This window comes from Pieris brassicae, chromosome 14 (assembly GCF_905147105.1).
Source record: "Pieris brassicae chromosome 14, ilPieBrab1.1, whole genome shotgun sequence".
NCBI classification, from domain to species: Eukaryota; Metazoa; Arthropoda; class Insecta; order Lepidoptera; family Pieridae; genus Pieris; species Pieris brassicae.
Genome location: NC_059678.1, coordinates 4725901 through 4748765, shown reverse-complemented (window position 1 = coordinate 4748765; position 22865 = coordinate 4725901). Strand labels below are relative to the sequence as shown.

The 22865-nt window shown below is 34.9% G+C and overlaps 3 protein-coding genes and 1 long non-coding RNA gene across 4 annotated transcripts in view; 1 reads left to right on the top strand and 3 right to left on the bottom strand.

The window, feature by feature from the left end:
- Positions 1 to 9630, bottom strand: part of LOC123717953 (unextended protein-like) — a 32378-nt gene extending 22748 nt beyond the window's left edge. The window contains exon 1 of the mRNA XM_045674237.1: positions 9251 to 9630. Coding sequence (XP_045530193.1) covers positions 9251 to 9609 — 359 coding nt within the window. The 5' untranslated portion in view covers positions 9610 to 9630. The remainder of the gene's footprint in view (positions 1 to 9250) is intronic.
- On the bottom strand, positions 2290 to 3267 carry LOC123717954. The gene is made up of 3 exons (XR_006754897.1): positions 3139 to 3267; positions 2517 to 2807; positions 2290 to 2314 (listed from the first exon to the last, which is right to left on the bottom strand). It is a non-coding gene; the product is annotated as an uncharacterized LOC123717954 (long non-coding RNA).
- A 4554-nt stretch (positions 9631 to 14184) lies between the features above and the next one.
- Positions 14185 to 15365, bottom strand: LOC123718225. Its single transcript, XM_045674678.1, has 2 exons — positions 14845 to 15365; positions 14185 to 14671 (listed from the first exon to the last, which is right to left on the bottom strand). Exons 1-2 carry the CDS (start codon positions 15169 to 15171, stop codon positions 14378 to 14380), a joined length of 621 nt encoding a protein of 206 aa, XP_045530634.1. The 5' UTR covers positions 15172 to 15365; the 3' UTR covers positions 14185 to 14377.
- A 1840-nt stretch (positions 15366 to 17205) lies between these two features.
- LOC123718173 lies at positions 17206 to 22625 on the top strand. Its single transcript, XM_045674599.1, has 5 exons — positions 17206 to 17653; positions 18113 to 18278; positions 18630 to 18792; positions 19729 to 19931; positions 21146 to 22625. The coding sequence occupies exons 1-5, from the start codon at positions 17365 to 17367 to the stop codon at positions 21309 to 21311; spliced, it is 987 nt and encodes a 328-aa protein (XP_045530555.1). The 5' UTR covers positions 17206 to 17364; the 3' UTR covers positions 21312 to 22625.
- The last annotated feature ends 240 nt before the right edge of the window (positions 22626 to 22865 follow it).

The following is a 22865-nucleotide window of genomic DNA, read 5'->3' as shown; positions in this document are numbered from 1 at the left end:
TCTTGTCGGGTCCGCTATTATTCTGTATATATATATATATATATCTATTATACTCAATTATACTTATACTCAAAGGAACAAAGCGTTTAACTGTTAGACAATTTATACTTAATTGCAATATAAAGACTTTTTTGGAAGCAAACACCTGACACACCACATCAAACAACGCAAACCTTTATATAAGCAACCCAAAAAACGAACTTTCTTCACGCAACGCTTTCTCTCCTGGCGAGGACCTATCATCTTCAACCACTACCTTAACAACAACATTATCACTAACATTTCAAAACTGACATTACATACACTTACTAAAAATCTCAAAGAATATCTTGTCAACCTGTCCTATACAAAAAAATATTCGTATTGTGCAAATATAGTATGTAGAAATCATAAATGTAAACACAGTTTATATGTTAAAAGGAAGATACTGGCTGTCCACAACACAGGGACTCCTAGTGTGGAGGCCAGCACACTTTGCTTTACCTAAATATCCTGTAAATTATGTATTAACATTTTTCTTAGTATTGTCTTTCGTTAACATAGCTTTTACACATTGAAAGAAAACAATTTTTAACCGGATTCAAGCTAACAACTTACAGCTGTCATACTTTTTGACATTCAACACCTTTTGTCTTCACTCACCGTGACCAAGCACGCTGTAAAGCACGCGAAACGTCGGAAAATTGTGTAAAATAATTATAAGTTTATAATAATACAAAGAGCTTTAATTATATTGAACAAAATCAAAAAGTCCCGGCTGTATTCTATGTATTAGGTACTCAATAACATCATCTGTTACGACATTAATACTGTTTTCGTACTTTAATATTAAGTGCTAAACAGTGAATCAACACAAGAACAGAGTGTCTTGCCTTGCCTTTAATAGAGACTTTAAGTAGTGTTATTGGACACTTATGATAACAATCCTTTTTAGTAAATTAGGTTAGACTTAAATTCCTTATTAGTCTTAAGTTAGGCTAAATCGTAATGTTCCATGATATAAAAGACACATGTATATAATAAAATAAAAACTGTTACAATCAGTTTGTAAGTATATATGGGTCCCTTTGATGTCGTTATAATAGATATTGACTGTATAATGATGAAGTGCATCTTTCATACATTGGCTTGTTGGCATACAATATCTCATTGACACGCTTGTCTCACGATTGCGTTTGCGTTGACATTTGCGTTTGCATGAAGAGTTTTCGCCGAGTTTCAGCAGCCTTGCTGTGTTAATCATTTGTCAATATTTTCATTATTCCTACATAATTATGTATGTATTATGTATTTATAAATCTCGCTGACCTATTGACGGACCCATTTGTCTTCAACACAAAGAGTTGATGAACTTTATTCATATAACTAACCTAGTACACTTATGAACGTCAGCAGGACAAATGTTAAATGATTCTAAATTAACATTAGTTTATTTATTAATACTTCGTTACGCTACAATATAAAAAAAAATTAACATAGTTAAATCACAAGGAGGGCAACTGGCAATCACTGTGAGTAAAGATAAATATGTATTAAATTACATAACATAGGCAAGTAGTGCAAAAATACATGTTATACACAGTTATTAAGACAAAACTAAACAAAAAAGATGATACATTAAAAATAAAAGGACACATAAATCACGATAATTTAAGATCAGTCTCTTCTTAGCAGTTAGTAAGAAAGTCAGGGATACGATGTGGACAGGTAATGTTTGTACAGAAGAAATTTAAAGGAAGATAGAGAAGCAGCCAAGCAAATATGGACGGGAAGTGAATTCCATAGCCTAACTGCAGAGACCTTAAAGGAATCGCGAAGAAGGGAGGAGTTATGAGATGGAATTTCAAGGATATAGTTTTCGGAAGAGCGGAAGCTTCTTATTTACTACCAGTTCGCAAGTCAAGGGCGTAGAGCGTGCAAGAACTGGCAAGAAACTCTCCGCCACTCTTATTTCACCAAGTTTTGAGTCATACAAATTGTTTTATTTGCTCCATCAATTCCAAGGATTATGGTTGGAATATTCGTCTGATAAAAAGATTTATTGATTATTGTACCTTCAAAGAGAGTTTGGAATGTATTTGCTGTAAAAAGGAATACAATTTCCATATAAGGTGTTATTTATTTGTTTGTTTATTACAAAAATACACACATTTTCATTTTCCTTACAGCCTATGCAACACGATAACGTACTTATTTATTTACACTTCGTCACACTACATTATAAAAAAAAATTGAACATAATTAAATCAAAAGGAGGGCAACTGGCGCCCTTAGCGCTTTCGAGCGATTTCGAGCGATTTCTTCCAGGCAACCACTGTGAGTAAAAACATGTATTAAATTACATAACACAGGCAAGTAGTGCAAAAATACATGTTATACACAGTTATTAAGACAAAACTAAACAGGAAAAAAAACCACACTAAACTAAAAATATATAGAAAAACTAATAATGTCGAGAATCATTAAATAATTAAAATATAATAAAATACGTATATAATATTAAACATATAACTTACACAATATCGCTACTGTGAATTCGCTCTGCGAACATATAAATATATCAATAGTGCGGAGTCAGCATTCAGTAGTCGCAACGTCCTGGATGACGGGGATCTGTGCAACAGACTGGTTCTTTGACCTTGGTATCGCAAATAACCTTGCCAATAACATATCCTATAGGTACCAAGTAACCCAGTTCTTGGAGTACACTTGGTTTGCACACTACACCCCTCAAGGCTTTCATTATGTCTACTACATAACCAACTGTAAGTCCCGTCTGGTCTCCAATTTATTGTACCCCACCATCCCTAAGAGAAATAATGTTGGGTACATTAATGGATAGTTGTTTATCTTCTGGAGCCGGGATCACGGGATACTGCTGCAGAATGCATGGATCTGGTCCGGCACCTTGTTAAGTTCTCACGTCATTGTACCACGTTATCTTATCTTATTATATATAAATCTCCTGTCACGATATTTGTCCGCGATGGACTCATAACTACTTAACCGATTTTAAATTAAATTGGCACACCGTGAGCAGTCTGGTCCAACTTAAGAGATAGGATAGCTTAGATCTTTAATTATAGTCGCAATTTTATTTTATTGCAAATTATTTGTCTATAATTAATTGACACTCACAATTACCTGTAAATCCAAAAGATCCTAACAGATGTCGATACTTTTCGACTGGATTGAGTAAGTAATCAATAGATGGCACTGCTATGATAAACCGACAAACGTGTCGTATAAGCTACAATTCAATATCATGATTACCACGTGTTATTGAGGCTAAAGTATAAATTTAATTTATTTTGTAGTAAACGAAATACCGTGAAATTGAATTATTTCTACTTTTTTAACTTTTGGTGTTAGCATAGCCAACCACGTGTTACTTAGACCGAAGTGTAAATTAAATTCAAAATATAGTCACGATAATACAGTGAAATTATTCTTTCGTGTCACGGTATTAAGGCTAACTAAAACCACATTAAGGAGGAACGAAGTTCGCGGGGGCAGCTAGTCCTTTTATATATTTACATATGTGATTGTCCTCATTTTAAACATAGATATAAAACTTTTTACGTTATTAACCGCAGCATCACGCTCTCACTTTCCTGGCACATCGCCAGAGCGTAAATCATTTAGCACTAATTTCACTTTCAGACCACTATTATTACATGACCTAGAAAATATCTTAAAATCTCTGTCTGGAATAACATACCTATATATATTTTGAACATCTGCTCCAAATTTCAACTATAAATATTGCATCTTATAACCCATTATTATATTACAACCAAGTGTGGTTATTTTCTGCACAGGTAGATACCTGCATTCTAGTATCATCATCAGACGTCAAGGCAGAATACAAAATATCATCCGTATCACCTCAACGTCCGTTCAACAACTGAGCGTTTTTAACCACCACCACTATGTGGAACCAGGTGCCCGCTGAAGTATTTCCGTACCAATACCACTTAGCTCTACACATCATCGCATTCGATGGAACCACTGAGAAAAACAGTGGGCCCATTCTTCTTTAGGAGTCTCTTCTATGGCATTTTCGTACGCTTTCACCGCATCTTCTTTCTTCTAACTTTCTATAAGTTGCCAATACTTTTATTGTTTTTCGTAGTAATCTCCGTTCCTCTCTACACATCATCGCATTCGATGGAACCACTGAGAAAAGCAGTGGGCCCATTCTTCTTTAGGAGTCTCTTCTATGGCATTTTCGTACGCTTTCACCGCCATCTTCAGGGCTCGTAAAGCGAATACCTCGAATTTTATCTTTAGTTCTTGGGTATAAATGAAAGTCACAGGCCGCCAGGTCAGGACTGTTTGGCGGATGACTCATTATCTCGACACCTGCCATAGTGAAATATTCACCAGTCCATGCGAAGGTGTTTCTGGTCGTCACAAAGCTTCCTGACGCCTGATGTGTGTGTAATATTTTTTTGAACTTGACTCATACCAATGCCAAGGCTTGCCCGTATCTGCTGATAGGTCACTCTCTTATCTTGCTCATGGTCGAACAGCACTGATGTTATCTTCAGTAGGCGCTGTTAAAGGACGTCCCTCACGCGGATCATCATTGAGATTGCTACGTCCACGCTTGAACTCGTTAAACCAATTGTAAATCGTGGCACGAGATGAGGCTTCATGAAGAAATGCTGATCGCAGCATAACGAAAGTCATAATAAATCATTGACCAAAAATTTTCTCGCGTTAGGTTCATTGACACTCGTCAAAACTCTTGAGTTTTAGATTTGACCACGTATATACCTTTTCTATAGAACAGGAAGCAAACGGACGAAAGGCTCATCTCATGTTAAGCGATACTGCCTATGGACACTCAATGCCAATGGGATTGCGAGTGCGTTGCCGGCCTTTTAAAAATTGGTACTTATGTAGCAGGGTTCAAACGGACAGGCGGCTCACATCATGTTAAGCGACTGCCTATGGACACTCAATACCAATGGACTTGCGAGTGCGTTGCCGGCCTTTTAAAAATTGGTACTTATAGAGCAGGGACAAAAGGACCTCGGGCTCACCTCATATTAAATGACTGCCTATGGACACTCAATACCAATGTACTTGCGAGTGCGTTGCCGGCCTTTTAAAAATTGGTACTTATAGAGCAGGGGGAAACGGGCATCGGGCTCACCTCATGTTAAGCGACTGCCTATGGACTTTCAAGGCCAATGGACTTGCGAGTGCGTTGCCGGCCTTTTAAAAATTGGTACTTATAGAGCAGGGACAAAAGGACCTCGGGCTCACCTCATGTTAAGTGACTGCCTATGGACACTCAATGCCAATGGGATTGCGAGTGCGTTGCCGACCTTTTAAAAATTGGTACTTATAGAGCAGGGACAAAAGGACCTCGGGCTCACCTCATATTAAATGACTGCCTATGGACACTCAATACCAATGTACTTGCGAGTGCGTTGCCGGCCTTTTAAAAATTGGTACTTATAGAGCAGGGGGAAACGGGCATCGGGCTCACCTCATGTTAAGCGACTGCCTATGGACTTTCAAGGCCAATGGACTTGCGAGTGCGTTGCCGGCCTTTTAAAAATTGGTACTTATGTACCAGGGTTCAAACGGACAGGCGGCTCACATCATGTTAAGCGACTGCCTATGGACACTCAATGCCAATGGGATTGCGAGTGCGTTGCCGGCCTTTTAAGAATTGCTACGCAGCTTTCTTGAGTCGAAGTCGAATTTGTTCGGAAATGTTTCAGCAGGCAACTGGCTCCACATACTGAGCAAACAATGCATTAAGAAATGCTCAGTTCAGAACGACGGACTCAGTTGCGGGTATTAGTCCGAACAACTCCTCTGAACACTCTCCATGGTAAATTCGGTAGAAGATCCAGAGACACCCCACATCTCCCACGCCAAGGGATCAAGCCGCACGGAATCTAACTAAAAATACACCCTGTATTTTTAGTTATACAAGAGTTATAGTGAACTTTTTTTTTTATTGAGAACGGTAATCAAACTAAAAAAAACACGTCCATCACAACCCCGAGCGTAACACAAAAGCAAGCACATATATGTGATCGGCCGAGTTAAAAAGATCATCACGTTGCCATTGAACAAATGAATCGATTCTCGACAGTGCAAGTGACACCACACACTACCTAGAATAAGATCAAAACAATCTTAATTGCGCGCGTTTACGTGATGAAAACGAACTAAATTGATACAGTGAAAACCAGGAGCTACTGGATGCTAGGAAACAACTGGAGACCTGACTCTCTTCAATTCTCTCTTCAACTAAGAAAGTTGTAAGAAAATTGACTTTTTTTACTAATTATTATTAAGATACGAAAAATTCTACACCTGTATGTTATTTATACTATCTATAGATTTACGTACGTTTTTATATACATCAACATAGTTTCACGAAATGAAAATTTCTCAAATCATAACTTTTTGTTTACTTCGCACCAATCAATTACAATTAAAAAGGTATTAGCCATTGAAATAAGTGGCTCCAATTTCTTTTTTTCACAGAGTGGTCCGTGATTCCTTAAATAAATTATAACTCTGCAGGGGTCGAGTTTAAGGACCTCCTGTAGAACAATTTTTTGCAGCTGATGACCCCATCTAACACCTAGTTGCTTTTGATCCACGACTTTTTGAACAACCTGTATAGACTGCACGCCCATGTGACTGGCATACAACGTAATATTGTACATGCATATAGTATCTAGCAAATAATAATAATATAGTTTCCTTTTTTTTCATGAAAATACAAACAGAACATTCACAAGGCATTCCATTGTACTATTTGTTGCTATATCCAGCCATACTTCACCCATCCGGTAATAATAATTACAATAATAACTTATTTATTTCAGATTACATTAGTAATAAATCCTCTTGATCTAGTGCCTCATGGCCCCTATATATATGAAACAACTATGTTATACTAATCGCGGATATTCACACAACCTGCCGAAATAAACACAACTAAAGATAACCAAGTAAATAACATCTAATTTCCCTTGACATGATGTCACACAAATTTTGAATATAAATTAATTGTGATTTACATTTATCCTCATGACTAAGTCTGGCGTTTATAAGGATAATTGTAATTCTTATAAAACTGTAGCAATATTTGTTAGCCTAGAAACTTACAACCCTAAATTTATTTGCTACATGTGACAGATACAGGAATGCCGACACATTGGCTGCATTAGTATAAAGGTTTGATGTTTGCATTCAAAATAGAAGCACAGATTGACGAATTTCAATTATTCTTTCGTCATAAGAAGGGATTGTAAGTCCAAGATCCATATGAAAACTTTGATATAATGACATAACTTTGTCATAATAAAAGTGTGAAAAAGAGGCTAGTTTTTTGGCTTGTTATAAGAAATTTTTATTGAAAATAGGACTGTGCTAAAAGGTCTTGTTACCAGGCCATAAAAGACTTTCCTGTTTTCGATTTTAAAGGAATAACATTGTTATAATTGTTTTTAAGAACTCTTATAATATTAAGAAAACTTATAATATGACAAACTCTAACTGTTGTTTCTATAATCATTTCATGTAAATAATTAAATGTAATGTTTCAAGAAAAAATCTATAATTATTTCATTTTCATTCACCATATGGTTATAATATCTCACTTATGCAACTGTTGCCAGACAATCTTGACTGTAATATCAATGTTCTGTACAATGCAATCCCAAGTTTGCATCATCAGCACTATGGAAGTTTAAAAAAATCAAGAAACACTCAATATTGAAGTTGGTATGGTGGTACTAATGGAAGTTACAGAGCACAGATTTGACCATTAGACATAGTATCATGATAGCTTTAACTAGCGTTTTGACGGCTAAGCCAAGAGCAATATTTCATTTATAAATGACTTAGGACTTACAAATATGCTTTGGTTAATTAAACATTGATTTTTGTTTGAGTTGTACCAGATAAGAATACATAAATTAAAATATAAAATAAATAACTAGAGCTAAAATTTGTCTTCATCCGGTTAATGTAACATTTTATCATTTAACATAAATAATTGTAATTAAATTTTGTCCAGTTCTTGTATAATGTCCAAAGCCTAAAGTTGTTTTATTGTATGTTACTATAAATATGCACTGCATTGCATAAACAGTGAAGACAATCAGACTTGAATATAAACCATGGTTTATTACTAAAACTCTTTGGATGTAATCTAGGCAAGTGCCAGTCCAAAACTACAGATAGTATAGCTACAAAGAACTATATGTTAAAAATACTCAACAATACAAATATAGATTTCAAATTCACTACTTGTAGCTTTATTTAGATACTACCTCAAATAACTATTAAATATTTTCCCTTATCACTCTTGTGTCACTTTGATTAAACAAATGAACTTTTATTTAATTATTTAGTCATGCTACCAAACATCTCACATGATTGCTATATCATCAAGATAAAACTAAAAATATATGTTAATGTAGTGTTTAAGTTAGAAGGGTTGAATTATCATGATGTTTCTTTTTTCCATATCATGTTTAAAAAATGAGAATTTATGAGTGGGAGGGTATCTGGGTGGTACAATGCAAGCTGCAATTCCCAGTTCACCTTATATAAAGTCCTTCCAAAGGTCATCATAAGTCCACATATTTTTTCAAATACTAATAATAATAGTATTGAAGCTTCAAAAACATTTTCACACACCCTTTTACAGTTGACTGACATGGCAAATAACTACCCACAAAAAAACATGATTCATCTACAGTTTAAAATCATGTGCTAAAAATAACTGTAGATGGTAAGTGTGATGTACTTTTGCGGTGACAGCCTATTTAATAATTTTATAAAGAAACATTTTGTAACAAATTTATAAAACCACTTGATCGATTTTAAAATTATTTCACATTACAATACTACATGATCTCTCAACAGCAAAGCAAATAGGATACATTTATTTCCAAAATAATGCATGGAAATAATACTTTTTAATGTTCTGTAATGAATTCATGGTTTTAAGTGTTTTTACTATCTGTTTACATTTTACAGCAGTGATAAATAATTATATAAATAATACATCTAATCTGTACAAAGATAACTAAGGTTTGTTAAAAAAATTACCCGTTTTTTTTGTAAACGTTCGTATGTCAGAATGAATGTATCGAGATGCAAGGGATTACCTTAACAAGATTATGAAACATGTAACAAGCCTCTAATTATTCGCTTTTTGATATGGATTACAATACGAAAAATAATTGGAGAAACTTACCAGTCCAGGCGGGTGACGTCATCGCCGAATAAATACAAATTCTTCCCTTGATGATACCAAACTCCATCCTTTTCGACACAGAAATACGCCTTTCTGGTTACAGGTAAACTAAATTCTACTAAAACATTTGATTCTTGAACTATTAATTTATCATCACATATTTCGCCGCGTATTTTTTCATTCGAGGTTAAAGACCACTGATCGACATCACCAACCACTTTTATACGATAATCACATTTTAAGTCATTACATGTAACGTTATCTAATTTCACCAACGTAAGCCATGGCGATACGGCGAGTGTGTTTACTAAAAATAATAGGATTAAACCACTAGTCCGTGAGAAACACACGACCGCCATGTCACACAGAACGTGAATGAATGATCGAATTGGTAATTACGAATATAAAGTTTACTTCTTAACTCGAATGACTTGACAGTTTGACAACTGACAGTTGTGAGTGATGAAATCTGAATGATATATAGAATGGCCATTGATTGGTGGATTAGGTAGATAATTACAAATTCACAGATCATTGATGACTGTTGCGAAACCATGAGTGATTCAGTATTTAGCTAAAGAAGAAAATCGAATTGGAATAATGATCTTACTTGGATTCATTATAATTAATCTCTATTTTTAGTCTAATAAGACAAGTTTTTAAATATAGTACTAACATAACTTGCAAACATAATACCAATTATATAAATTAACAGAACCAACTGTAAGAATAACTATGAGAATTTTTAACGATTTTTGTTATATGGATTTTATTGGAATCGCTCAGGTGAGGGAAGTGCGAACCGAACATGATTATATCATTTGTACAGAACTTGGAGTGTGTCAAGGCTAACATACATCATTCAGAGGCGCGGGGTACGGGGACGCCGCAAATGTATTAAGTATTTATAAAATTTTAAACATGTCAAGCTTATAGCGGCTTTAAATAATTAGTAACATACTACTTTTTAAGACTATTTTTAGAGAAATATAGAATTAGGGATCCACACTTGGTCTAATAATATGTAAGTGGCAAAAAAGTGATCTTCAAAATACACTAAAAAGTATAAATATTTAAAATTTAGTCTAATACAAACTATTTACGTAACTCAGTCTTGTACGATACGGTTCGATACATTCAGATATTACTAGCAAAACGATATATATAATGGAACTATTTTTTTTAAATAATATAAAACTCTGTTATCTTTTATTAATAATGGCTTCGTTATTCTTCCTTTATATTATATATATGTAATTAGAATTTATTATAAATATCCTAGTTGTCACCGAGAACGTCGTTTCGGCTTTATAATATTTTTAAATAAAAGCCTAAAATTATGTTTGATGGTGTTTTTGGATTTTATGTATAATGTAATTGTTTAATGATGAGTAAATAAATTATTAAATTGTATTATTGTGTACGGTTCCTGGGTTATCGGAGTGCTTTAGATAATAGAAGTTTCTTGTTCAACTCTATATTAACCACTCGCGTATTACAATAGAATATGAGCGAAATAATGACGTGCTAATTGCTATGTACCGATGCAATTTTAACAGTCAAAGCCAGTCCTACGTCTGGCTAAGCTCTCGGGGAGTAACTCCCATGATTTAGGTAATTGCTATATAATTAAAACTGTGAAGTTGCGTACCGAGTAAATTATAATGGGTAAAATCACAATTCAATTTTTGAAGTCATCATTCCACTGGTTCGGGACTCTGATAATGTTCTTTGGATACATTTAAATTTACTATATGTTGAATAAAATACAACAGATAGCACATGTTATATAATTGACATATGTTTCGTATCTCTGACATTATTTACGGTCATGATAACTTAATTTTTATCATATATCCTCGGATTAGTACGTCATTTATACTATCGTATTTTTCGCAATAAAATTTTGCAACTGATTATCTATATATCGCAGTCAACTATCTTAATTAGCTGTTATAGATACCGGCAAACATCTTGAACAAATGTCCTTGTCTGCGCAGAAGCGATTCTTAGGTGGTGTGACGTGTCGATCGCGTGATTGGTAAATCAGTTAACGTTTGTGTCCTGCGCTGTGTACGATGCGCAAACTTTCCCCCACTCCCTTGTTTTTTACTCAAGAAGTTTGCCGGTATCTGTGACAGCCTAACCTTTTATCTAAACGGCCCCGTTTAAATAGCGGCCTGATAGATATGCAGTTGATGAAACAGCTAGGCTTGGATCGATGAGGTTTCATTACTCGCCTAACCAGTTGACTGTTAATTTATGTTTGTAGTATATACGTTCTATAACATATTTTCATATGTAGTCCAGATGAAGCCCCTAACGAATTTTCCTGTCCTTAGACCATAAAATGCTCGCTGGTCTTTAGCACTGAAGAATAAACATAAGGTAACAAATATAATATTTGACTAAGAAAATTATCTACAATTAAATATAATCTGTAAAAGTAGGTTAATTCCTTGCGAGATAAGTTTAATTCTATTTATAGTGTTAATAAAACTATATTTTAAGTGACATAACTGAATTAATTCATCAGTTGAAAATTAAAGGCAAAAACAACAGGATAATACAATAAAAACATAACGTCGTAACACACTCAAAATGGAAATGGGCCGGTCTCATGTCTCATTGCCCGAGTTTGTGATTACAGTTGAGTCAAATATACCTTACTTGAGGCCCAGTGAGGATATAAAATAGAGTACGCCCAAGACCTGGGAAGATAAAATAGAATATATAGCGGGAAAATAATTTTTTTTTTTTTTTATAAAATAGGGGGATAAAATAAAATATTATAAAATATCAAAATAGTAGCGAATATGAGAGACTAATGGATGAATTTGGAGGCCTTCACTGCGTTCCAGGTCTTCCAGAACTAATGTTAAATATAACAACATAAAATGAATTAAATCATTATTATACTCAATTTTTTATATTCTTTGTTTAAAACCTGTTCAAAGCATGGTAAGAAGAGAGAATCCTTTTTTTGAATATTAATTTTAGAACTCTTTGGTAACCTAATGTAGTATATTGCATTCATTTGTCATTTGTTTTTGTGAATTGGCGGCGCATCTAAAACTCTTGTTACACGTGAAAATGAACCTAACGCGATAAAATTTTCGGTCAATGATTTATTATGAGTTTCGTTGTGGTCTTACTCAAGAACAAAGCTATGAAAGGCTGCGATTAGCATTTATTAATGAAGCCCCATCTCGTGCCACTATTTACAATTGGTTTAACGAGTTTAATCGTGGACGTAGCAATCTCAATGATGATCCGCGTGAGGGACGTCCTTTAACAGCGATTACTGAAGATAACATCAGTGCTGTGCGACACATGATAGAGGAAGATAAGAGAGTGACCTATCAGCAGATACGGGTAAGCCTCGGCATTGGTATGAGTCAAGTTCAAAAAATATTACACGAACATTTAGGCGTCAGGAAGCTTTGTACCAGATGGATTCCCGATACTTTAACCGACGATCAGAAACACCTTCGCATTGACTGGTGAATATTTGACGGTGGCAGGTGTCGAGATAATGAGTCATCTGCCATACAGTTCTGACCTGGCGGCGTGTGACTTTCATTTATACCCAAGAACTAAAGATAAAATTCGAGGTATTCGCTTTACGAGCCCTGAAGATGCGGTGTACGAAAATGCCACAGAAGAGGGACCACTGCTTTTCTCAGTGGTTCCATCGAATGCGATAATGTGTAGAGAGGAACGGAGATTGCTCCGAAAAACAATAAAGTATTGGCAACTTTCTACATTCAGCCATTTTTTCATTTTCTAAAAATTTTCAGTGTTACCTAAGTACATATTAAATGCTTCTAATTTTACATTTACTGCCAATTCTGAAATAAAGGCAATAAACTCTCCGCCACTCTTTTTAATCGCCAATTTTTTTGTTTTACACAACGCTTGTGGGGAGCTGCAACCATTACACCATGTTCCACACGATAGCTTAAGTAATTAATAGTTAATTAATCATAATAAAAAAAATTGTCCTCTATCAGCAGGAGGCATGGTGAAATAGGAGCACGCACTTACATTCTCGTGGGAACAAGACGCAAACTGGTATATAGTTCCGCTGACCTGAGAGCTGGTGTTTCACTCGTTCAATTAATATCGCAATACAGCCAGTCTTCAAAGGTAAACCTGCTACATAGAATTGTTTAAATTTGTTTTAATTATTATACGTTGGATAAAAATATTGTAAATACTGTGTATTTGTGTGTGGGTTATATCCTATTATTAAAGGGCCGGCAACGCACTTACGAGCCCTCTGGCAATGTGAATGTCTAGGGACGGCTGTATCTTTTAACGTCACATAAGCGTCCTATAGCATAAAGTTCAGTATGAAATTTCAATTGTTTTATAGTTCAACCAAAATAAACTCCTTTAGTTTACTGTTATTTTATTCCTTTTGATCAGTGAGCTCGAGGCCAAAGCTAAGCGGCCATTATTTGTAAATTATAGGCGACAGGCAAGGATTTATTTGAAATAAATTTACTAATTAAACAACTGTCTACGAAAAATGAACCAATCCAAACCAGAATTAAAATAAAATATATTGGTATAACTAATCTGTTTTTTATCATAATTACACACTTATTTGATAGATACAAGCCATAATTATAATTTAATAATAGGCGGCAAGTATCTATTTTTGATTATATTAATTAAAGTGATATATGAGTGGAAAATACAAATATCTTTATCAAAATAATAAATGACGCCATGACGACGCATCCACAGCGATTCAATTATAAAATACTGATTAGGGATGACTATGTGTGTGTGTATTAGTGTATACACAGAAGAAGTGAACCTTCTTTATGACCTTATTTTTAGGTAACTACAGAAATTGGTTAAATAAATTTTAACAAAAGGCTTTTATTATCATAGACATGAATACAAATAATACAATTATTTCATTTTACCTTATTACTACTAAGATTATTACAGAATTTCATTAATTGTAATAGAATGATTACTATCATTGTTATCATTATTATATATTTTAGTTATTAATGGCTTAAGGTAACTGAAACATCTATAATACTGGATCTTATATACAACTATCTATATACATTTAGAATTAATTTACCAAATTTATGTAATCATGAATTACATTTTTTGTCTAAATAAATACATGTTTATTTTAACGTCAAATATTACGTCTTGTAACCTCTTTTTTGCAAGTAATAGGCTTCTTTCACATTTTAGTGAACGCAGTTCATTTGCAATGTATTCACCAAATACTGAAAATTCATCTCTCTTTGCTGTTGATGAGTAAACTAAGTCGGAATCCAATATATTATCAGTTCTTGCCATTTTTGGTGGTGGTAATAAGGCATAATTTTTAATTAAATCTGGTGATATTGCATTATCAGTTGATGTATTGTTAAATGTATAAATATCCTGAAAAGTAATAGGAGATAAAGTAGTCTTTCAAATGTCACATTCCTTAATTGGGCAATAACTAAACTATTAAAATACAAACCTAAACTTAATTACGAGTAAGGCTAATTGTATAATTGCCATGACAGTAAGTAATTTCTTTTGAATATACTTTTTATAGGAATACAACTTACCGAATGAATAAGTCTGTATGGCTTATTTGAGTCCTTTAAAAAGTGTAAGTAATCATAGGCATACCAATTTGTAACGTATCTATCATTTGGATCTTGAGAACGGGCTAGAGCCTCTCGAGCTAATTCTCTGTTATATTGAATCTTCAGATGCTGTATTTTCTTTGTTATGTCGAAAACCGATATTCTAAATACATTTGCAATCGAACGAAGCTCTCGTTTGCGTTTTTGTTTCTCGCGCCTAGTTTCACAATAGCTAGGATTCCAAAGCGCTGTATTTACTTGAAGTAATCCGACTAATTTCAAGGTTTTCTTCCGAGACCATTCCATTTCAAAACTTTCAATAAAACATCGGATTCAACCTGTGATCGATCAAGCAATTTGTAGTTGGTATTAAATAACTTTTGTTCATACTGCACAACACAGTATGACAACTTGATTCTGCGTCCTGCGATTTCGGATCCAGTTTATTGATTAGTTGCAAGATTTGTTGTACATGTGGAATTTGACGCGTAACGGAAAAATGTGAAGGAATTTTTTTACCAACGCCGATAAAGAAGTTTCACTTCAAAAATAAATAGTAAGTTTACTTTAAAATATTTGTTGGTAGCTTTTGACAGTCGTTCTAAAAAGAAACGATTATGTCAAACATGACATCCATAACCATCAATACTGACTAACGCAACGGAAGATCTTAAATAGGATCAATCATTGCCATTTTCGTAACATCTTCTATTCATACTCCACGTGATGTTGTTGGAAGGTCGTGATGCTCCACAGTGACGTGTGACGATCCAAGTATTTCGTAACATTTATTGACGATTATACACGATACTGCTGTGTATATTTCTTAAAAGAAAAAAGCGAAGTAATCGATAAATTCAAAGAATATTAAAAACTATTTTTAATTGTTTCATAAGAAAAAAAATCAAAATCTATATAATGGAGGCAAATACAGGTCTAAAGCGTTCGATAATTTCCTAAAAGATAACTGTATAAGCCGAAGACTACCTACACCCCATACCCCACAGCAAAATAGCATGAGTGAAAGAAATAATCGATCGATGATGGATAAAGCCCACCTGGCATCTGATGCTAATGCCAATATCCCTGCAAAATTGTGGGCAGATGCAGTAAAAATATCACTATAGGGAAGCAGTGGAAAGTTTACTGTACCTGTCCTGTACAAGAACCAGATATCGTATAAGCGTCAATCTAGTTAGCAGGAAGGTCGAAAACTCCACTAGAGAAGACGTCACAAAATTCAAGAAAATATTCACATATTTAGTGTGTTTCAAAGATAAAGGCATTTTGTTCAAAAGAAACATACCGATAGAGAATATCGATACTTACAGCAAGTGAGATTATGCTGGAGACCCATTGACGCGAAGAATCACCTCTGGCTGCGTGCTTATGATAGACGATGGACCAATATCATGGGCATCCAAGAGTCCTACTGAATCCGAGTACACAGCCGCAGCAGACTGTTGCAAAGAGGCATTGTATCTCAAATAAAAATAAATTTGCATGTTGATTATCAAAGTTAGAAGTTGTAAAGTCTGGATCCTTCAACAAAAGGTCGAAGTACATAGACGTGCAGTACTTTATACATGAACACTTCGTGCATGGATTAATAAATATTACCTACTATCCCACAGAAATTCAATTAACCTGACGCAATGACAAAACCATTGTCAAAAGTAAAGTTTGAAGGACACTGCAAGATTAATGTATGTACATCAGTAAAAGGTGTTGGATGGTCGCAAATATACTTGTATATGATGCACTGCATTCGAATTTGGATTGTTTTTTACTTTTAATGTCCGGTGTCATTTATAGGATATAAATTATATATTTTCTCTTATACAAGTTAACACAATGTTTTCAAGTATTATTTACGTTTTATTTAATTGCTATATCCATTAGTCCACCCATCTATATAAATCGACTAACCAACAAAGCAATATCAAATGGTACGGCTACAAAAAAATCGTAAATATTTAAAAGATTAACGTGTATATATCTACATACAGCTAGATAATAATAAATTGCCTACCAACCTAATCGTTTTAAGACATACAGACACGCGATATCTACTGATTTTTTCGTAGATATCGCGTGTGTATAGATAATTAACTTTTGTCATCAAGCAGGAGTGCCTCTATTAGGTAACAGATAGATAATAGAGTAGAAAGGGATAACAAATGTATGTTCTACCTTTTTCCTTCTAATTGTGTTTACGATGTGCTATCACTCTAGAGGTCTATCTATGGTTGGTCTTAAAATTATTAATATTCAAACTTAACAGAAGACAGAAATCTAATATACTAGTATGTATCGACTATCGACTAAAGAGTTGTTTGCTACTATAGCTATGTGCCTTTTGTGATTGGTAAATGCATAGCCAATGAGAATCCGTATTTTTCGCTCAATAATTTGAGTTTGACTTTGCATTTTGTGTGTGTTGTGTTGTGGTATAAATACATTTCTATTTTTGATATAAGGAGAATTATAAACATCGAGATGCTAACGAATTTACGTGGGGTATCACCGCTGTCCGAAACAATGTCGGATAATACCATCGAAAGGCAACGTGCCGAGAAAGCTTTAATCTCAAAAACCTCATCTTTGCCTCACAAGAACATTGGATTGCGAAATTATTCTGATAAAAATGGAAACGATGTTTGCAAAAATGTGTACAAGGGACGAAAAACTTTCGCTTTCTGGACGCTGGTTTGTTTATTGTTTGTTCTGGCGATTGGAAATCTTATTTTAACCTTTACAATACTTGCAGTATTAAGACTGGGCCAAGGTAAACATTTTTCTCTAACTATATTCCAGAAAGTAAATAACTTTTAATTACTTTAAATTCAGAGAAATACCTACATACCTACTTAACTTCTAATGGTCTATGGCATGGTTTGTGGACTCGGTTTCCGCACTTAGACTCTCACTAGGTCTGTTGTATGTTTCTGGTCTATTTAGAGGCCTTACGCAGCTGTTGATAAACAAGTTTATACAATAACTGTTTTAATAAATTAAAGCAAAACTATTCTTATGTGGTTCCTAACTTGTGAGTAATCGAGGTGTGCTAAAACCATTTTTTTAGGTTTTGTAAAACCCATAACTTAAATATTCAACTGTAGAACCTTAATAAGAATAATACACTTGTTTTTACTATTGATTATATTATAAATCTTGATAAGTTACAATGTATGTTTGCTTATTATGTATTATGACATTATTTTCATACAAATGTCTGTCATTTCAGGGCTAGAAAGCATGGAATTTCTCCCTGAGCACAATGCCATCAAGTTCTTTGGAGAGACAAACTTGGATCATCTTTATAAAAAGGATGGCCTTATTGAGGGTTTTAAAGATGTGCCAATGAGTGTTGTGAGTGAAAATGGATCTGTTATATTTAATTTGCAGACCAGGTGAGTCAATTTTGGCATATCTTGCGTTAGATTGGTTTTCCTTAAAATAAATTCCTGACGAGGTCATAAAATATTTATTTGGATAACATAGGTAAAATAGTGTTAGTAAATTTGAAATGTTAAAAAATCTTTAAATAAGCATAAAACATAAGTCCTATTTTTTGATAAAGGAATACTGTGCGAATATTTTTCATTTTATTAATTTGTTGCGTCATCAGCATTATGGGTATTGAGAGAACTATATCAAGAAAACCAACACATAAGGATCACTATATTTAGTGAAATTTAGAGAGTACCGTGGTGTAGAAACAGTTAAATTGTTTAAGCCAATATAATTCTATTGTATTTTAGACTCTCTCGCTCTGACACGAGACTAACATTGAACACATCTGGAATCTTTGTGCGCGGAGTGAATTCTTTTGAAATAAACGAACCTGTGACTGGTGAAACTGTGTTCAGTACTGACAGTGCGGAGTTAACACTCACAGAGTCTGTGAATAATTTGCTTGCCAAGGTTAGTAAGGCTATATATTGATTCAAGTACTATATCTGTGTAGTTGCTAAATTAAAATATGTAAAAACAAATATTATATTAATATTGTTACGAAGACGGGTCGACCAGAATGTTTCTAGGTTTTTCCACTACTTAGAGAACTTTTCAGCAGGCTGTAATATGATTTCTGACCGTTTCAGGAGAGGGTCAATCACATATTAGAAAATTGTAATTTCCATAATGTTACCCTAGTTTTCAAGAAGCTGAAACCTTTTTTTCAGTCGGTTTCAGAACATGTGTAGTCGAGTGGTGCAGTTTTCGGGAGACCCGTTTTCAGGCGTTTTCAGGCCTAGGTATAACCCTTTGATGAAGGAATATTCTAGACCAAACTTTCTAGGTGTGAGACAAGGACGAAATGATACGAGAGAGAGAGAGAGAGAAGATCAGAACTTTCTAGAAGCTAGACTGAGCACTCTAGAACGCCGTACGACAAGGACGGAGCAATGTGCGAAAGAGACAAAGAGTGCGGACGTTCTAGAATTGTGCAATCGCTACTCAGTAGCAAGCCCGCCTAGAAAGTTCTCGAATATTGTTTAGAATTATTCCCAGGGATATATAAGCGAGCCGAAACGCGACTAGTCGCTTTTAGTTTTGAATGCGATAACACGAGAGGAACACCGAAGCGATAAAGTGCGAATAAAGTAAATACAAGTGATAAAGTACTGTGTGAAGTGTGCATAAGTGAAGTAATTAGTGCCTGTGTTAAGGATAAGTAATTAGTGCATCTCTGCGGTTAATTTCTGCCCATAAATTCCTCATTGATTTATCAAGAAATAAACCCTTGAATAAATCCACGCGCATTTTCTATCCGATCCCCTAGCTCGTAACAATATAATTAAAAAAATACATGACATACAATATATTATATTGTTTATATATCTTTCAAATAATTTCCAGCAAGTGTCAACAAAGCGTATATCGTCTCCAGTCGATGAGGACCTGTTAATCCGGGCAGACAGTTCCCTTCATCTGCAGGGTGCTGAGGGCACACATATGGAAGCCAAAATGCTCCACTGGTCTGCTGACCAAGACATCTATTTAAAGTCCATAAATGGGTCCATTGTTTTAAGCGGGAAGGAAGGCGTCTTCATTGATGTCAGGTAATATGGGGGCAGGTCCACAGTAACAGGCAGAGATCAATTCTATTGCTGCCGGACATGAACCAGGTGGAACCAGCTACCCTCTGTTTTATAAGTACCACTTCTTAAAAGGCCGGCAACGCACTTGCGAGCCCTCTGGTTTTGAGAGTGTCCATGGGCAGCGGTATCACTTAACATCAGGTGAGCCTCCTGCCCGTTTGCCCTCTGTTCTATAATTACCAATTCTTAAAAGGCCGGCAACGCACTTGCGAGCCCTCTGGTTTTGAGAGTGTCCATGGGCAGCGGTATCACTTAACATCAGGTGAGCCTCCTGCCCGTTTGCCCTCTGTTATATAATTACCAATTCTTAAAAGGCCGGCAACGCACTTGCGAGCCCTCTGGTTTTGAGAGTGTCCATGGGCAGCGGTATCACTTAACATCAGGTGAGCCTCCTGCCCGTTTGCCCCCTGTTCTATAATTACCAATTCTTAAAAGGCCGGCAACGCACTTGCGAGCCCTCTGGTTTTGAGAGTGTCCATGGGCAGCGGTATCACTTAACATCAGGTGAGCCTCCTGCCCGTTTGCCCCCTGTTCTATAATTACCAATTCTTAAAAGGCCGGCAACGCACTTGCGAGCCCTCTGGTTTTGAGAGTGTCCATGGGCAGCGGTATCACTTAACATCAGGTGAGCCTCCTGCCCGTTTGCCCCCTGTTCTATAATTACCAATTCTTAAAAGGCCGGCAACGCACTTGCGACACATTGACAGTGACGAAACAAAGGAACATTTTGTATTGGTAATCATCTGTATATGTTTTTTTATAATAGGCAGGAAGATCAGCCATCTATGCCTGACAATGGGGTCTGGCGGTCTTTCAAGTATTACGTAAGCAGTATGGGGGGGGGACTTTGATATTCTCATTTGGTGATTACGTCATCAATAATTATTTACTTTTTTACATATATTACCCACACATAGTCATTTTTGACAGCTTTTCTTTAGCTGAAAAGAGTAGGGGGGGGGGCGAAATTGCAGTAAATCTGCTTACGTAATACATGAACAGCCCCACTCTATGGCCCTTACAAAGTTAAGTGCATTGCACAATTCGAATATACGACTTCAGCACACTTCTATCACAGCTATATTCCTACTTAGCGAACAGTCCATGTTTTATCAAAATCGGTTCAGTAGTTTTTGAGATATCCATTTTTAGACTTGTATAGTTTTTCTTTACAGGTATTTACCTATAGCCGCACCGCTAACACGTGGTGGGCTTATTGGGCAATTCAAAATGTGTGTTTGTATGCCCCAGGGTAAGTTGTTCAGGGTCGCTGTCCCCTCTGGCCAGAAGGTGACCTGTTCACATGTCAATATGACAGGGGATTTGAATCCTTGCCTGTAAATGTTTTTAAATGTAAGACTTAAGAAATTTGTCCAAAACACTACGTGTTGGTTTCGCGATTTGTTATTGTTGTCCTCGTTGCTATAGTAACCGTGTACGTAGATGAAGTACGTAATAGATTGGGTCTTATTACGAAATTGAGACAGTCATATATAGACATGTATAAGAGTGAACAAGACGGAATGATTGTTTTGCGTTTATTTTGTTTGTCTTCAGTCTCGTTCTATAGATTACTATACCAGTGAGCTGAGATGAAGTACGCATTAGATTGGGTCTTACTTCGAAATTGAGACAGTCATATATAGAAATGTATAAGAGTGAACAAGACGGAATGCTTGTTTTGCGTATATTTTGTTTGTCTTCAGTATCGTTCTATGGATTACTATAACAGTGAGCTTAGACGAAGAATGATGTAGATTGGATCTTATATCGAAATTGAGACAGTCATATATAGAAATGTATAAGAGTGACCAAGACGGAATGCTTGTTTTGCGTATATTTTGTTTGTCTTCAATATCGTTCTATGGATTACTATAACAGTGAGCTTAGACGAAGAATGATGTAGATTGGATCTTATATCGAAATTGAGACAGTCATATATAGAAATATATAAGAGTGAACAATACAGAATGATTGTGTTGCGTATATTTTGTTTGACTTCAGTTTATATAAATTATTGTTTTAATGTCGTATAATTTAGTTCTTCTAAAATAATTAGTAATGTTTGCTCTAGTCTACATATTAAATGGCATGTATTTGGTAATCATTGAACCGTAAAATCTGCATATAAAGCCGATTAATCTATCGCTTCATTCAATCAAAAGAATCTCGTCGTGAGCGCTGTCAAATATGTCAAAACTCTTTATAGTTGTATCCACGCCATCTAGTGACAATTCACCAAATTTACTGTATATGTAATCCTGTAATGGGACGAAAGTGACGCAGGTATAAGACAGCTTCAGGTATTCCTCGGTGTTTTAAAGTTACTTAGGACTACCATTGAATCAAAGAACCGCTCTGGAACTCGTGATCAAACCCCAAGCCCTGATGATACTTGATACTTGCTATAAGCCTTTACAAAGTGTATGTATAGTAAAGTATTTTGTTTCTATTTATCAAAATATATGTCGTAGTTTGTGTTGATTTAGAGAAATATTCAGCTTTGGATGTTTTTGGTCCTTCGGTAATCGAGTATATTTGTATTGCCGATATTTAGCAGAATTATTTTAATTTGTAAGTAAATTATAATACCACAAATTATATCTAGTCAAATGTCTAGTCAATGTAAAAATATGTTATATATAATGTATAGTATGGTATGTTTTTTATTTCGATGAATGACCCTTAGGCAAGAAAACATGGTGAGGAAACCCAAAAATCTACAAAAACAATACTTGCCTATTAAAAATTATCACGATCAAAAGTCAAAACGTGCAGTTTTACTGACAACTGACTTACCTTAATATATTCGTTAAAATATAGATGGTGTTGATACAAATAATTTGTCATAAAAATATAACAATATATATAAATATGTCTTTGTATATATGTTAG

Excerpts from the sequence above, each read along its gene's own strand:
- LOC123718225 (XM_045674678.1), bottom strand. The coding sequence starts at position 15,171 with ATGGAATGGTCTCGGAAGAAAACCTTGAAATTAGTCGGATTACTTCAA. Across the intron at positions 14,672-14,844 it reads CATACAGACTTATTCATTCG|GATATTTATACATTTAACAA; the intron begins GTAAGTTGTATT and ends ATTACTTTTCAG.
- LOC123718173 (XM_045674599.1), top strand. The coding sequence starts at position 17,365 with ATGCTAACGAATTTACGTGGGGTATCACCGCTGTCCGAAACAATGTCG. Across the intron at positions 17,654-18,112 it reads AGTATTAAGACTGGGCCAAG|GGCTAGAAAGCATGGAATTT; the intron begins GTAAACATTTTT and ends CTGTCATTTCAG. Across the intron at positions 18,793-19,728 it reads TGAATAATTTGCTTGCCAAG|CAAGTGTCAACAAAGCGTAT; the intron begins GTTAGTAAGGCT and ends AATAATTTCCAG.